This window comes from Babylonia areolata, chromosome 20, assembly GCF_041734735.1.
Source record: "Babylonia areolata isolate BAREFJ2019XMU chromosome 20, ASM4173473v1, whole genome shotgun sequence".
In the NCBI taxonomy this organism is placed as follows: Eukaryota; Metazoa; Mollusca; class Gastropoda; order Neogastropoda; family Buccinidae; genus Babylonia; species Babylonia areolata.
The window spans coordinates 28,740,709-28,756,213 of NC_134895.1; the positions used below are offsets into that span (position 1 = coordinate 28,740,709).

The 15,505-nt window shown below is 54.4% G+C and overlaps 1 protein-coding gene across 3 annotated transcripts in view; it reads left to right on the forward strand.

Annotated features, from left to right (window-relative positions):
• LOC143295377 (receptor-type tyrosine-protein phosphatase T-like) overlaps positions 1 to 15,505 on the forward strand; it is a 328,714-nt gene that overhangs the window by 272,711 nt on the left and 40,498 nt on the right. For all 3 annotated transcript variants that reach the window (XM_076607040.1, XM_076607042.1, XM_076607043.1), the window contains 2 exons: positions 199 to 235; positions 2,437 to 2,534. In XM_076607040.1, the coding sequence (XP_076463155.1) occupies positions 199 to 235; positions 2,437 to 2,534 (135 nt within the window). The remainder of the gene's footprint in view (positions 1 to 198; positions 236 to 2,436; positions 2,535 to 15,505) is intronic.

Here is a 15,505-nt window from a genome sequence, read left to right on the forward strand (position 1 = left end):
AATACATAAAAAGCTTGGATTTTTTAAAAAAGTGTATCACAAGTGAGTCTTGAAGGCTCTGCCTCTCTTGTTATACATAGATCTGTGTGTGTGTGTTGAAGGAGTGGTGCATGCTTGTTTCAGTATCTTGTGACATTGCAGTGTTTTTGCTCATAATTTTCATTGATGTTGATTTTGCATACTGTTATGTATTGACAGGGATACAGTCGACCTCGGGTCTATATTGCAGCACAAGGTAAAAGAGCTCATTTTGAAATATTCTTTGGGTGTTTCTGATGACCACTACAAAGCTCAAACAGATGTATTCTGCATAGCACGCATAAATGAAGGAAACTGGCAATAATCTAGATCTGTAGTTAGCAAGTAAAAGCATTTTTTTGCTACTTTTCGGGTATCGATAGCATAATAACTATGTGTGGATTCAGTAACAAGCTACTGCTTCAGTGCAAACAAAAGAACAAAATTCCAGCAATTGTTAGAAGCCATAAGAACGTTTAATTTTCAAAGAATTGTACATTGAAATAATGACTGTGCTCCATTTACAGTGGATTATGCATTCTTTCCAGTTTTTATGAACCTTCACAAATTAGATTGTACATTCTTCAAAACAAATGTCACAGACCAAACAATAAGTTTGAGTATGTTTTGTATCAAATGTTTTGGACATTTTGAAATTAATTTGAACTGGCATAATTTGTTCTCAATCCCATTCTCTACAGTTGTTTTTTTCTTATCCTTATTACTTTCTGCCTAATTCAATTTACAGCATTATAATGAACCTTTATCAGTGGATTTGTGTGTGTGTGTGTGTGTGTGTGTGTGTGTGAATTTGCAATATGTTTCTCCAGACAAAAGTGTTTATGTTTAAAAAAAAAAAAAAATCTTTCTCATCAAATTAATGTCCTTATGACTGAATGTATCATTTCAGCTCTATGTGATGGGTTTTTTGTTGTTGTTTTTTTGGTTTTTTTTTCCATAAAATCAGAGTGCCAGTCACAAAGGGGTTTAGTGGAAATAAAATGGGATTTCCTGAAACACATACATATACATGCCTGTGCAGACATGTGAGATTTGATGTACTCCTAAAACTTCCCAAAATTCAGATGTGTTCAAATATGCTTCAGTTTGTCAATACCTTGTCAAAAACCTTTTCAAGGTAATGAATGCATAACATAACCTTTTATTTTGATTTTTAAAGATACCAACTTTTAACACAGAGGTAAGACCACACCCCCGAACAACTTGACCTGAAGGACGCCAGCCAATATGTGATTAACTCACTCAGGACGAAAGGCCCTGATCGGGGCCCTGCTGTTTACAACTGTTTCAGTTGAAGGGCCCCGATCAGGTTTTCGATAGTTTTGAATTTTTGGAGTGGCACCTAATTTCCATAATGATGTTATGAGCTAAGAAAATCTTAACTGACCTTTCCACTCTCCACTGCAACCAATAACTGCAGTGCGTGTTGCTGTGCTTGCGAGCAGGAGAGTTATTTTCACGGTGACTAGTTCATGTGGACAATGCGTGTCAACAATGGTGTCTGACCCAGTTTCATCTCAGTCACAAGGCAGAATTAGACAAACGGGCCCTTCGTGGCTGTTTTTCATTGTGAATCTAATCTGTTTCAAACTCCTTGTGCTTTCCTGCATTTGTTTACAAGTCATCAGTGTGTGCAAATTTCGAACAAAAAATATGGATACTTTCGTCATCTCACTGTATGACAGCATAAGAAGGGAAGTTTAATATTTTGTCCCCAACTAGCTTGTTATCGTATTGATCAGTTTTGAAGTTTTCAGTTCATAAATTCTTACATTTGTTTTTTGGTGATTTTATTCCTTACCCATACAAATGGGTCATCTGTGGGGAAAGTCAGGGGAGCAACTGGCAGTACGGAGTTAGTAAAGCTCCACCAGGTTGCAGAACACAGAGGCAGGTTTTATGGTAAAATAGTTCTTTTGAAATACATCTTATTTTTAAGTGTTAATTGCTTTGTTGGTTGTAGGCTGGCCAAACACAGATGTGGGGGAAAGATTTTTTGTTATGTTGTTCATGTTGCTTTATTTTAGAGACAGATTATCTATTTCTGGAAATGAGAAAAGGGAAGAGACCTGCGGATAAGAGCACTTGTGTCAGAAGCACAAGTAGCACAGTTCAAATTGGCTCTGGATTGATTATTTTCTGTACTCTTTTTCTTTCGACATCCAGCAGAGAGAAACTATTGGCATGGTTTCTTTCTTAGATTTTTGTAATCAAAGACATTACAGCTTTCAGTTGCTGTCTGAAATTGATAAAAGACTGTCAAGGTAATCACAATGTTGGCAATTCCATTGAAACTAGCAAATGTTTTAAGGGCAGTCACTGTTCATGACAACTGACCTGTTACAGTAGAACTTGAAGTCGGACAACTAAGATATTGTTGTTGTTGCATAAATTCAGGTCCCTGCCTTCCCACTATCAAGGACATATGGAGGATGATCTGGAAGGAGAATTCCAAGACCCTTATTATGCTCACCAACCTCACAGAAACTGGCAAGGTTGGTGTGCAGTCATTTTCACCAGCCTCATAGAAACTATCAGTTATCACCAATATCACAGAAATTGGCAAGGTGTCGTCAACCTAGTGGAAAGTGGCAAGCTTCATCAGCAGCATAACAAAACTGACAAGTAAGTATCATCATTCTCACAAGCTTCATGGAAACAGCAGGGAATCTGTCATTACCATAGCTCAGAAACTGACAAGGTAAGTTTCACCATTCTCATCAGCCACACAGTGACAAGAGGTGGGTGCACTGTGATCCAACAGTTGTTTAGGACAAAGGGGTATTATTTTCTGCTCTTCTTGCTGTAATATTGTGAGATCTGTATTGATTCCATGTGTTTTCATTTTTGATCAGTTTGTTGTTTTTGCATGGGAAAACAGGTTATTTCTTTAAAGCTAGTGTGTCTGTCTGTCTGCCCACCTCCCCACAACCTCCCTCCTTGTGTTTTTCTGTCCACTGGCACCTACTTGACCCCATCTGCCCCTTTCTGTCTGCTCATGCTAGCTCCCCACCCCTCTCCCTGTGTCTGCCCCCCCTCACCTTCTCACCCCTCTCCCTGTGTCTGCCCCCCCCTCACCTTCTCACCCCTCTCCCTGTGTCTGCCACCCCTCACCTTCTCACCCCTCTCCCTGTGTCTGCCCCCCCTCACCTTCTCACCCCTCTCCCTGTGTCTGCCCCCCCCCTCACCTTCCCACCCCTCTCCCTGTGTCTGCCCCACCCCCCCTCACCTTCCCACCCCTCTCCCTTTCTCTGTCTGCCCCCCACCCCCCTCACCTTCCCACCCCTCTCCTTTTGTCTGTCTGCCCCCCACCCCCTCACCTTCCCACCCCTCTCCCTGTGTCTGCCCCCACCTCACCTTCCCACCCCTCTCCCTTTGTCTGTCTGCCCCCCACCCCTCACCTTCCCACCCCTCTCCCTGTGTCTGTCCCCCCACCATCCCTCTCTGTGTGTCTGTCTGCCACCCACCTCTCCACCCCTCTCCCTGTGTCTGTCTGCCCGCCACCCCCACCTCTCCACCCCTCTCCCTGTGTCTGTCTGCCCACCCCCACCTCCCCACCCCTCTCCCTGTGTCTGTCTGCCCACCCCCACCTCTCCACCCCTCTCCCTGTGTCTGTCTGCCCCCCACCCCCACCTCTCCACCCCTCTCCATGTGTCTGTCTGCCCACCCCCACCTCTCCACCCCTCTCCCTGTGTCTGCCTGCTCACCCCCACCTCCCCACCCCTCTCCCTGTGTCTGTCTGCCCACCCCCACCTCCCCACCCCTCTCCCTGTGTCTGTCTGCCCCCCACCCCCACCTCTCCACCCCTCTCCCTGTGTCTGTCTGTCCCCCACCCCCACCTCTCCACCCCTCCCTGTGTCTGTCTGCCCACCCCCACCTCCCCACCCCTCTCCCTGTGTCTGTCTGCCCACCCCCACCTCCCTACCCCTCTCCCTGTGTCTGCCTCCCACCCCCACCTCCCCACTCCTCTCCCTGTGTCTGTCTGCCCCCCCCCCCCAATCACCTTCCCACCCCTCTCCCTGTGTCTATCCCCCTCACCTTCCCCCCCTCTCCCTGTGCCTGCCTACCCCCTCACCTCTCCACCCCTCTCCCTGTGTCTGTCCCACCCCCATCTCTCCACCCCTCTCTCTGTGTCTGTCCCCCCCCCCACCCCTCTCCCTGTGTCTGTCACCCCCCCTCCACCCTTCTCCCTGTCTGTCCCACCCCCATCTCTCCATCCCTCTCTCTGTGTCTGTCCCACCCTCCCCACCCACCCCTCTCCCTGTGTCTGTCCCATGCCCCCTCTCCACCCCTCTCCCTGTGTCTATCCCCCCCCACCTCTCCACCCCTCTCCCTGTGTCTATCCCCCCCACCTCTCCACCCATCTCCCTGTGTCTGTCACTCCCCCTCCACCCTTCTTGTGTCTGTCCCACCCCCACCTCTCCACCCCTCTCCCTGTGTCTGTCCCCCCACCCCTCTCCCTGTGTCTGCCCCCCACCTCTCTCCCTGTGTCTGCCCCCCCCCCTCTCCACCCCTCTCCCTGTGTCTGTCCCACCCACACCCACCCCTCCACCCCTCTCCCTGTGTCTGTCCCACACCCACCTCTCCACCCCTCTCCCTGTGTCTGTCTCCCCACACCTCCACCTCCCCACCCCTCTCCCTGTGTCTGTCTGCCCCAACACCCACCTCTCCACCCCTCTCCCTGTGTCTGCCCCCCTCACCCTCTCACCCCTCTCCCTGTGTCTGCCCCCCCCCTCACCTTCCCACCCCTCTCCCTGTGTCTGCCCCACCCCCCCTCACCTTCCCACCCCTCTCCCTGTGTCTACCCCCCCTCACCTTCCCACCCCTCTCCCTTTCTCTGTCTGCCCCCCACCCCCTCACCTTCCCACCCCTCTCCCTTTGTCTGTCTGCCCCCCACCCCCTCACCTTCCCACCCCTCTCCCTGTGTCTGCCCCCACCTCACCTTCCCACCCCTCTCCCTTTGTCTGTCTGCCCCCCAACCCCTCACCTTCCCACCCCTCTCCCTTTGTCTGTCTGCCCCCCAACCCCTCACCTTCCCACCCCTCTCCGTGTGTCTACCCTCCCTCACCTTCCCACCCCTTTCCCTGTGTCTACCCCCCCTCACCTTCCCACCCCTCTCCCTGTGTCTGTCTGCCCCCCCTCATCTTCCCACCCCTCTCCCTGTGTCTGTCTACCCCCCCTCACCTTCCCACCCCTCTCCCTGTGTCTGTCTGCCCCCCCTCATCTTCCCACCCCTCTCCCTGTGTCTACCCCCCCTCACCTTCCCACCCCTCTCCCTTTGTGTACCCCTAACCTTCCCACCCCTCTCCCTGTCTCTGTCTGCCCCCCCCCCTCACCTTCCCACCCCTCTCCCTGTGTCTGTCCCCCCCTCCACCCCTCTCCCTGTGTCTGTCCCCCCACCATCCCTCTCTGTGTGTCTGTCTGCCACCCACCTCTCCACCCCTCTCCCTGTGTCTGTCTGCCCGCCACCCCCACCTCTCCACCCCTCTCCCTGTGTCTGTCTGCCCACCCCCACCTCCCCACCCCTCTCCCTGTGTCTGTCTGCCCTCCCAATCACCTTCCCACCCCTCTCCCTGTGTCTACCCCCCTCACCTTCCCCCCCTCTCCCTGTGTCTGTCCCACTCCCATCTCTCCACCCCTCTCCCTGTGTCTGTCCCCCCCCACCCCTCTCCCTGTGTCTGTCCCCCCCCCCCCACACACACCTCTCCACCCGTCTCCCTGTGTCTGTCACCCCCCCCTCCACCCTTCTCCCTGTCTGTCCCACCCCCATCTCTCCACCCCTCTCTCTGTGTCTGTCCCCCCCTCCCCCCCCACCCCTCTCCCTGTGTCTGTCCCATGCCCCCTTTCCACCCCTCTCCCTGTGTCTATCCCCCCCCACCTCTCCACCCATCTCCCTGTGTCTGTCACTCCCCCTCCACCCTTCTTGTGTCTGTCCCACCCCCACCTCTCCACCCCTCTCCCTGTGTCTGTCCCCCCACCCCTCTCCCTGTGTCTGCCCCCCACCTCTCTCCCTGTGTCTGCCCCCCCCCTCTCCACCCCTCTCCCTGTGTCTGTCCCCCCCCCCACCCCTCCACCCCTCTCCCTGTGTCTGTCCCACACCCACCTCTCCACCCCTCTCCCTTTGTCTGTATCCCCACACCTCCACCTCCCCACCCCTCTCCCTGTGTCTGTCTGCCCCCACACCCACCTCTCCACCCCTCTCCCTGTGTCTGTCTCCCCATACCCCCACCTCCCCACCCCTCTCCCTGTGTCTATCTGCCCCCCACCACCAACTCCCTGTGTCTGTCTTTTCCCACCCCCACTTCACCACACCTCTCCCTGTGTCTGTCTGCCCCCCACCCCCACCTCTCCCTGTGTCTGTCTGCCTCCCACCCCCCAACCCTCTCCCTGTGTCTGTCTACCCACCCCATCACCTTCCCACCCCTCTCCCTGTGTCTACACCCCCCCACACCTTCCCACCCCTCTCCCTGTGTCTGCCCACCCTCCTCACCTCTTCACCCCTCTCCCTGTGTCTGTCCCACCCCCATCTCTCTACCCCTCTCCCTGTGTCTGTTACCCCTCTCCCTGTGTCTGTCCCATGCCCCCTCTCCCTGTGTCTGTCCCCCCCCCATCTCTCCACCCGTCTCCCTGTGTATGTCACCCCCCCTCCACCCCTCTCCCTATGTCTGTCCCACCCCCACCTCTCCACCTCTCTCCCTGTGTCTGTCCCACCCCCACCTCACCACCCCTCTCCCTGTGTCTGTCCCCCCCCTCCACCTCTCTCCCTGTGTCTGTCCCCCCCTCTCCACCCCTCTCCCTGTGTCTGTCCCACCCACCCCCACCCCTCCACCTCTCTCCCTGTGTCTGTCTGCCCATCCCCACCCCCACCCATCTCCCTGTGTTTGTCCCCTAACCCACCTCTCCACCCCTCTCTGTGTGTCTGTCTGCCCCCCCCCCACCTCTCCACCCCTCTCCCTGTGTCTGTCTGCCCACCCCCACCTCCCCACCCCTCTCCCTGTGTCTATCTGCCCACCCCCACCTCCCCACCCCTCTCCCTGTGTCTGTCTGCCCACCCCCTCTTCTCCACCCCTCTCCCTTTGTTTGTCTGCCCACCTCCACCTCTCCACCCCTCTCCCTATGTCTGTCTGTCCACCCCCACCCCCACACCTCTCCCTGTGTCTGTCTGCCCATCCCCACCCCTCTGTCTGCCCGCCCCACCCCTCTCACTGTGTCTGTCTGCCCACCCCCACCCCCACCCCTCTCCCTGTGTCTGTCTGCCCATCCCCACCCCCATCTCCCTGTGTTTTTCTACCCCCAACTCCACCTCTCCACTCCTCTCCGTGTGTCTGTCTGCCCCCCACCCCCACCTCTCCACCCCTCTCCCCTGTGTCTGTCTGCCCACCCCCACCTCCCCACCCCTCTCCCTGTGTCTCTCTGCCGCCCACACCCACCTCTCCACCCTTCTCCCTGTGTCTGTCTGCCCACCCCCACCTCTCCACCTCTCTACCCCTCTCCCTGTGTTTATCTGCCCACCTCCACCTCCACCTCTTAACCCCTCTCCCTGTATCTGTCTGCCCACCCTCACCCCCACCTCTCCCCCCCTCTCCCTGTGTCTGTCTGCCCCCCTCCCCACCTCTCCTCCCCTCTCCCTATGTCTGTCTGCCCACCCCCACCTCCCCACCCCTCTCCCTGTGTCTGTCTGCCCACCCCCACCTCTCCACCCCTCCCGCTGTGTCTGTCTGCTTCCCACCCCCACCTCTTCACTCCTCTCCCTGTGTCTGTCTGCCCCCCACCACCACCTCTTCACTCCTCTCCCTGTGTCTGTCTGCCCACCCCCACCTCTCCACCCCTCTCCCTGTGTCTGTCTGCCCCCCACCCCCACCTCTTCACTCCTCTCCCTGTGTCTGTCTGCCCCCCACCCCCACCTCTCCACACCTCTCCCTGTGTCTGTCTGCCCCCCACCCCCACCTCTTCACTCCTCTCCCTGTCTGTCTGCCCACCCCCACCTCTCCACCCCTCTCCCTGTGTCTGTCTGCCCCCCACCCCCACCTCTTCACTCCTCTCCCTGTGTCTGTCTGCCCACCCCCACCTCCCCACCCCTCTCCCTGTCTGTCTGCCCATCCCCACCTCCCCACACCTCTATGTGTCTGTCTGCCCACCCTCCACCCGTCTCCCTATGTCTGTCCCACCCCCACCTCTCCACCTCTCTCCCTGTGTCTGTCCCACCCCCACCTCACCACCACTCTGTCTGCCCACCCCCACCCCCACCTCCCCAGCTCTCTCCCTGTGTCTGTGTGCCCACCTCCACCTCTCCACCCCTGTCCCTGTGTCTGTCTGCCCCCACCCCCACCCCCCCACCCCTGTCCCTGTGTCTGTCCCCCACCTGTGTCTACCTGCCACCACCTCCCCACCCCTCTCCCTGTGTCTACCTGCCCCCACCTCCCCACCCCTCTCTCTGTGTCTACCTGCCACCACCTCCCCACCCCTCTCCCAGTGTCTACCTGCCCCCACCTCCCCACCCCTCTCCCTGTGTCTGCCCACCCCCACCTCTCCACCCCTCTCCCTGTCTGTCTGCCCACCCCCACCTCCCCACCCCTCTCCCTGTGTCTGTCTACCCACCCCCACCTCTCCACCCCTCTCCCTGTCTGTCTGCCCACCCCTACCTCCCCACCCCTCTCCCTGTGTCTGTCTGCCCACCCCCACCTCCCCACCCCTCTACCTGTGTCTGTCTTGCCGCCCCCACCTCTCCACTCCTCTCCCTGTGTCTGTCTGCCCACCCCCACACCCACCTCCACACCCCTCTCCCTGTGTGCCCCACCTCTCCACCCCTCTCCCTGTGTCTGTCTGCCCCCCACCCCCACCTCTTCACTCCTCTCCCTGTGTCTGTCTGCCCACCCCCACCTCTCCACCCCTCTCCCTGTGTCTGTCTGCCCCCCAACCCCACCTCTTCACTCCTCTCCCTGTGTCTGTCTGCCCAACCCCACCTCCCCACCCCTCTCCCTGTGTCTGTCCCCCCCTCCACCCATCTCCCTGTGTCTGTCTGCCCACCCCCACTCCCACCTCTCCACCCCTCTCCCTGTGTCTGTCTGCCCACCCCCACCTCCCCACACCTCTCTCTGTGTCTGTCTGCCCACCCTTCACCCGTCTCCCTATGTCTGTCCCACCCCCACCTCTCCACCTCTCTCCCTGTGTCTGTCCCACCCCCACCTCACCACCCCTCTGTCTGCCCACCCCCACCTCCCCAACCCTCTCCCTGTGTCTGTGTGCCCACCTCCACCTCTCCACCCCTGTCCCTGTGTCTGTCTGCCCCCCACCCCCACCTCTTCACTCCTCTCCCTGTGTCTGTCTGAACCCCCCCCCCCTGTCCCTGTGTCTGTCCCCCACCTGTGTCAACCTGCCCCCACCTCCCCACCCCTCTCCCTGTGTCTGTCTGCCCACCCCCACCTCTCCACCCCTCGCCCTGTCTGTCTGCCCACCCCCACCTCTCCACACCTCTCTCTGTGTCTATCTGCCCACCCCCACCTCCCCACCCCTCTCCGTGTGTCTACCCGCCCCCACCTCCCCACCCCTCTACCTGTGTCTGTCTTGCCGCCCCCACCTCTCCACTCATCTCCCTGTGTCTGTCTGCCCACCCCCACACCCACCTCCCCACCCCTCTCCCTGTGTGCACCACCTCTCCACCCCTCTCCCTGTGTCTGTCTGCCCCCCACCCCCACCTCTTCACTCCTCTCCCTGTGTCTGTCTGCCCACCCCCACCTCTCCACCCCTCTCCCTATGTCTGTCTGCCCCCCCCCACACCCACCTCTCCACTCCTCTCCCTGTGTCTGTCTGCCCACCCCCACCTCTCCACCCCTCTCCCTGTGTCTGTCTGCCCCCCATCACCACCTCTCCACCCCTCTCCCTGTGTCTGTCTGCCCACCCCCACCTCCCCACCCCTCTCCCTGTGTCTGTCTGCCCACCCCCACCTCCCCACCCCTCTCCCTGTGTCTGTCTGCCCCCCCCCACCTCTCCACCCCTCTCCCTTTGTCAGTCCCCCCCTCCACCCATCTTGTGTCTGTCTGCCCACCCCCACCTCTCCACCCCTCTTCCTGTGCGTTCCCCCCTCCACCCATCTCCCTGTGTCTGTCTACCCACCCCCACCCCTCTCCCTGTGTCTGTCTGCCCACCCCCACCTCGCCACCCCTCTCCCTGTGTCTGTCTACCCACCCCCACCCCTCTCCCTGTGTCTGTCTGCCCACCCCCACCTCCCCACCCCTCTCCCTGTGTCTGTCTGCCCCCCACCTCGCCACCCCTCTCCCTGTGTCTGTCTACCCACCCCCACCCCTCTCCCTGTGTCTGTCTGCCCACCCCCACCTCCCCACCCCTCTCCCTGTGTCTGTCTGCCCCCCACCTCTCCACCCCTCTCCCTGTGTCTGTCTGCCCACCCCCACCTCTGCACCCCTCTCCCTGTGTCTGCCCACCCCCACCTCTCAACCCCTCACCTTCCCATCCCTCTCCCTGTGACTGTCTGCCCCCCTTCACTTTCCAACCTCTCTCCCTGTGTCTGTCTGCCCCCCTTCACTTTCCAACCTCTCTCCCTGTGTCTGTCTGCCCCCCTTCACTTTCCAACCTCTCTCCCTGTGTCTGTCTGCCCCCCTTCACCTTCCAACCCCTCTCCCTGTGTCTACCCTCCCTCACCTTCCCATCCCTCTCCCTGTGTCTGCCCCCCCCCCCCCTCTCACCTACCTCTCCACCCCTCTCCCTCCTCCAAAAAACATTTGACACCACATCACTATATATGCCATGTTGGCGTTATTGTTTATTCCGCCGTTATGTGGGAACCTCTGCACCGAAGGAGTCTTTGTGTGCATGGAGTGACTACACAAGTAGCCATGTGTTGTGTACTAAAGTGTTGCCCGCTGACTGCTTGACATTGCCACCAGGTCTTTTCCAGTCAACTCTGGAACTAAGACTGAAAGCATGGCCCAGCAGAAAATTACTGAAGATACATATATATTACACTACAAACAGAATACTTGTGCAAGGCCGAGCGTGCAGGGAGTGGGTGGAATGCGAGTTCAACAAGTTACGTTCCATTGTTCACACGCTGGCTGCCAGTCACCCTTCACCTCTACCAAAGGCGGACAGCATGGCATCGGTGTGTGTGGCCAGCCAACAGCGAAAAGACGTTACCACTGCCACAGCCCCGGTTATGCCAACCACACAGATGGATGCTGAAGTAACGTGTGTTTACCCAGCCCTGCCCCTCGCCCTCACCACACAGACCGGAAACACCCCACCCCGCAGCGATCCAGCCCTGCAGCCTCAAGACTCTTCACCCCCTCCAGCTACACATTCCCCCATCTCCATTACAACTGAGGAGGACGTAACACATCCGACAGTGGAATCACCAGACGCGGATTGTTCCCCACCCTCTCCAGTTATCCACATCACCGAATCTACTTCCTTCAGCCCCCCACTCAGAAAAGATAATGCTCCCTGCACCCCCAACACTGACAACAGCGGACCAGACGAGCCCAACATTCATTTAGCAGACAACCTATGCTCCACCACAACTACAGACGATTTCAACACTTCCATAACAGGTGACTCTAACACGTCCATGACAAAAGACTCTCAGCCTGTTACAAGTGACGAACCTGACACCAACTGTGCACATGACTCCAGCAATGCTTCAGACACACCCACAGACAGCAGCTGTTGTCATGGTGTCTTCAGCACAGTTACACAAGCTCTTCAGTCAGAAATCTCTGCTCTCCAAGCTTCACTTCAACAATTGAGACAAACATTCAACACTGAGATAGATGCACTTAACATGAAACAGAATCACTACATAAGTTCAAACAAACAGCCAACATGTGCATCCAGTAACAAACACCAAGCTCCAAACACAAGACGGACACGACTTACACAGACACCCACTGACCACTCCACAAACCCATCCCCACAAAATTCTACCCCACCCTCTCCACTCCCAACATCACCCACAACTGAATCCCTTAACAGAGAATCCCCAAGCCAACGTATCAGTCCCCGGTCAGTACAACCAGTTGACAACAAAACCCCTCTCCCTAAACACCCTTTCCACCAAGTCTATGTCGCCAAGGATACAACAACAATCCTGTTTGGCGACTCAGCACTAAGAAGTGTGGATCTCCGCCGCTCTATCCCACCCAGTGGTAAGCCCCACAAAGTCTGTGCTCAAGACCTAACGGTCTCTGGCCTGACACAGTGGCTCACTGAGCAACCCCCCTGCCCCAACGTGAAGCAGGCAACATTTCACGTTGGTATTGCTGATTGCTGTGAGTCTTCCACAACAGAAGCCAGTATCTCCAGACAGCAGTGGGGAGCCCTCATCACACAGTGCCAACGTGTGTTCCCCAGGGCAGCAGTTCAGGCCTCCTCCATCATCCCTGCTAAGGGGTGGAGTCCCCTAAACGCCATCATCCACCCCAGCAACGACCATCTCCATGAGGCCTGCAGAGACATGGGGGTGACATACGTCAACCACTGTGCCACCTTCACAACTCAGAGTGGTGCGCCAAGAATGGCGTTCATTTCAAGTGTCTATATTCCCAGCAAAAAAGGTACAGTGCACATGGCCGAAAATCTGTACCCTTCAAAAATCCAACTTCTACCAGATCCCACTTCACCTCACCCTATGATGAACCATCACCCCTCAAGACGGCCCCGCCACCTGCCGACCCCTCCCCACCCACCATGCTCCACACATTCTGCCCTTGTGTCCAATGATTCAATGAACAAATGACGAGTTACCAACACAACCTCCCCTCCCCCCATGAACCAGACGGAGTTTCCAGATTTACCAAAACGCAGGCAAACAATGCAACTTTGTCTCCCCAACCACAACATAGTACCCTCACCCACCCCATTTCTCCCCACCACACTTTCAGTCCATCCTCCTCCTCCCCCGCTCCTGCTCTGCTCATCAGGCGTGACGACACACAGCATGCCCACTTGGCCCCACCACCACCCCCTTCCTCTGCTTAACCCTTCACCCAGCCAGCAAGGAGGCAGCGCAGCATGCCCTGGTTTCTGCCCCACCACTGTCCGCTGCCTCCTGCCTGTACTGTCAGGGAGCAGCAACAAAGTGTTCCTGCTAGGCAGTATGGTTCTATGTGTGGACCTGTGGCTCCACCACAGCTGTACTCTCCACACCCTCTCAGAAGTGGCCCACCCTTTCCATGGTGTAACTGGCTGTGAATTATGTATCCACCTCCCCAGCATCTCTTTTAGTTCTGAAAATGTCAGTGTGTGAATAAATCATGTGTACCTATATTGTTATATGCTGTCGCACTAAAGTATAAAATACAAGTGCACACATCTGTTACACAGAAGAAAAAAATGTATGTGTGTGTGTGTGTGTGTGTATGTGTGTGTGTGTGTGTGCGTGTGTGAGTGCGTGTGTGAGTGCGTGTGTGAGTGTGTGCTACAAGACATTTGATAACTAGTCCACTTGTCACTTTTTTTTAATAATAATTTTGATTATATATATATGTGTGTGTGTTTGTGTGTGTGTGTGTGTGTGACCCTTGTGTTGGCAGTCCTATTGGTTATTAGTCCTGCTGGTTATTGATATTGGTACTCAGTGAAAAACTGCGACTTTGAACGTGTTAACCCTGACGTAAATTGGTGTTTTCATTAAACATCTCTGAACCTTCAGTTGTCCGTGTTAGTGTCAACACTGAACAACTTCGTGTTTTCAAATAGTATCAGTTGCGTTTCCAGTGCTTGATATATTTTTTCTGTTTGGATATTATCTGTTTCCTTTTAATTTTTCTTTTCTTTATTATTATTATTATTATTCGGTATTATTATTACCTTGCAGATGTAATCCTGCTTGTGTCTACATATTGTGGCTAGTAATTGGTGTTTGTGTTTGCTGTTAGTTCTTCTACAAATTGTTGTGCTGTGCTGTGGTCCTCCCAAGGTTTCTCTCTGCGGATTATTAACTATCGTGTTGTTTCCTGACTCTGGTGAATGCTGTTCTGTGGAGTGCATCAATGCTGTTTTGATCACAGCCACTGTGTGGAAAACAGTTTCTGCGGATTCTTATCTTCGAACTTCTTGCCTTCACTAAGCGGCGTTGGCAGTACTGCCGTGTGTGAAGTTTCTGCCACAACCTGCCCAGTGCAAATAGAACACACACTGACTGACTAACTTGACATTTCCTGTGTGTTATATGCTGTACTACTTGTTTGTATTTCTTTACTCTCCGGCAACAGCTGAAATCAGACATTTGCTCAGCATACCCTCATTTTGAACGAGCATCTCCACTTTCTTTTTTTACAGTTTATTTTTCTTTCAAACATATCGTTCTGTTAATACTCCTGATTATATATTGTCATCTTACAGTCCATTATACTATGGTGACTACTGTGAAATTGTCTGATGGGATCAGGAATGATAAAGGGTTACGGCTTGGTCACTTGAATGTTTATCACTTATACAATAAGCTTCATGATATATGCATGCTACTAAATGATTCTCCTCCTATTGATATACTCGGGCTCAGCGAAACACGCCTTGATACCCGTTTCACAGACGAGGCCTTATCCATACCTAACTATAACTTCATACGACATGATGCAAATCACTCTGGTGAAACAGGACTAGGAATATATATTCATCAGAATATTTCATGCTTTACAAAGAGATGACATGACTTGGAAACCAACAATGTGGAATGCATGTGGTTACAGGTCAAACGTTCCAAGTCCATCCCTCTCCTCGTAGGATTTCTATATAGAAATCCTTCAGCTAAGTTTCCTTGGTATGATGGCTTTGTACAAATGATGGACAATGTTTATAAACATAAGCAAAATGTCATTCTGCTAGGAGATTCAACATTAATCTATTCAAACCACAACCTGCATGGGAATCAACTACTACTCTCTTTGGTTTGCATCAACTCATTCACAATGCAACCAGAATCATGAAAACGTCATTCACACTACTCGACCATATTTACACAAATAACAAAGATCTGGTATGCGATATCACAGTGTCCAACAAAAGCATCAGTGACCATTGTCCCGTTCTCTGTACTTGGTCTTGTAAACTTCCTTGGAAACAAAACAAGGGTCACACAACGATCCAATACCGCTCTTTCAAAAATTTCAGTTCCGCTGCATTTTTTCTTGATTTGAGCTTGGCACCCTTCCAGAAAGTATTCATGACTGTGGATCCAGTGCAAGCATTAACAGTATGGTATGAAACCTTTCTTGCAGTCGTTGACAGACATGCTCCTCTTCGGACTAGGAGAGTAAAACACAAAACACTTCCGAACTGGTTGACGCAAGATCTTATCAAAGCTATGGCACTTAGAGATGTGTTAGATGCTGCTGGGAAAGAGACTGAATGCAAAAAGCAAAGAAATAAAGTGAAAGATTTAGTTAAACAAACAAAGTCAAATCATTTTGAAAAACTTATCAGCAATAACAGAGACATGGCAACATTATGGCGT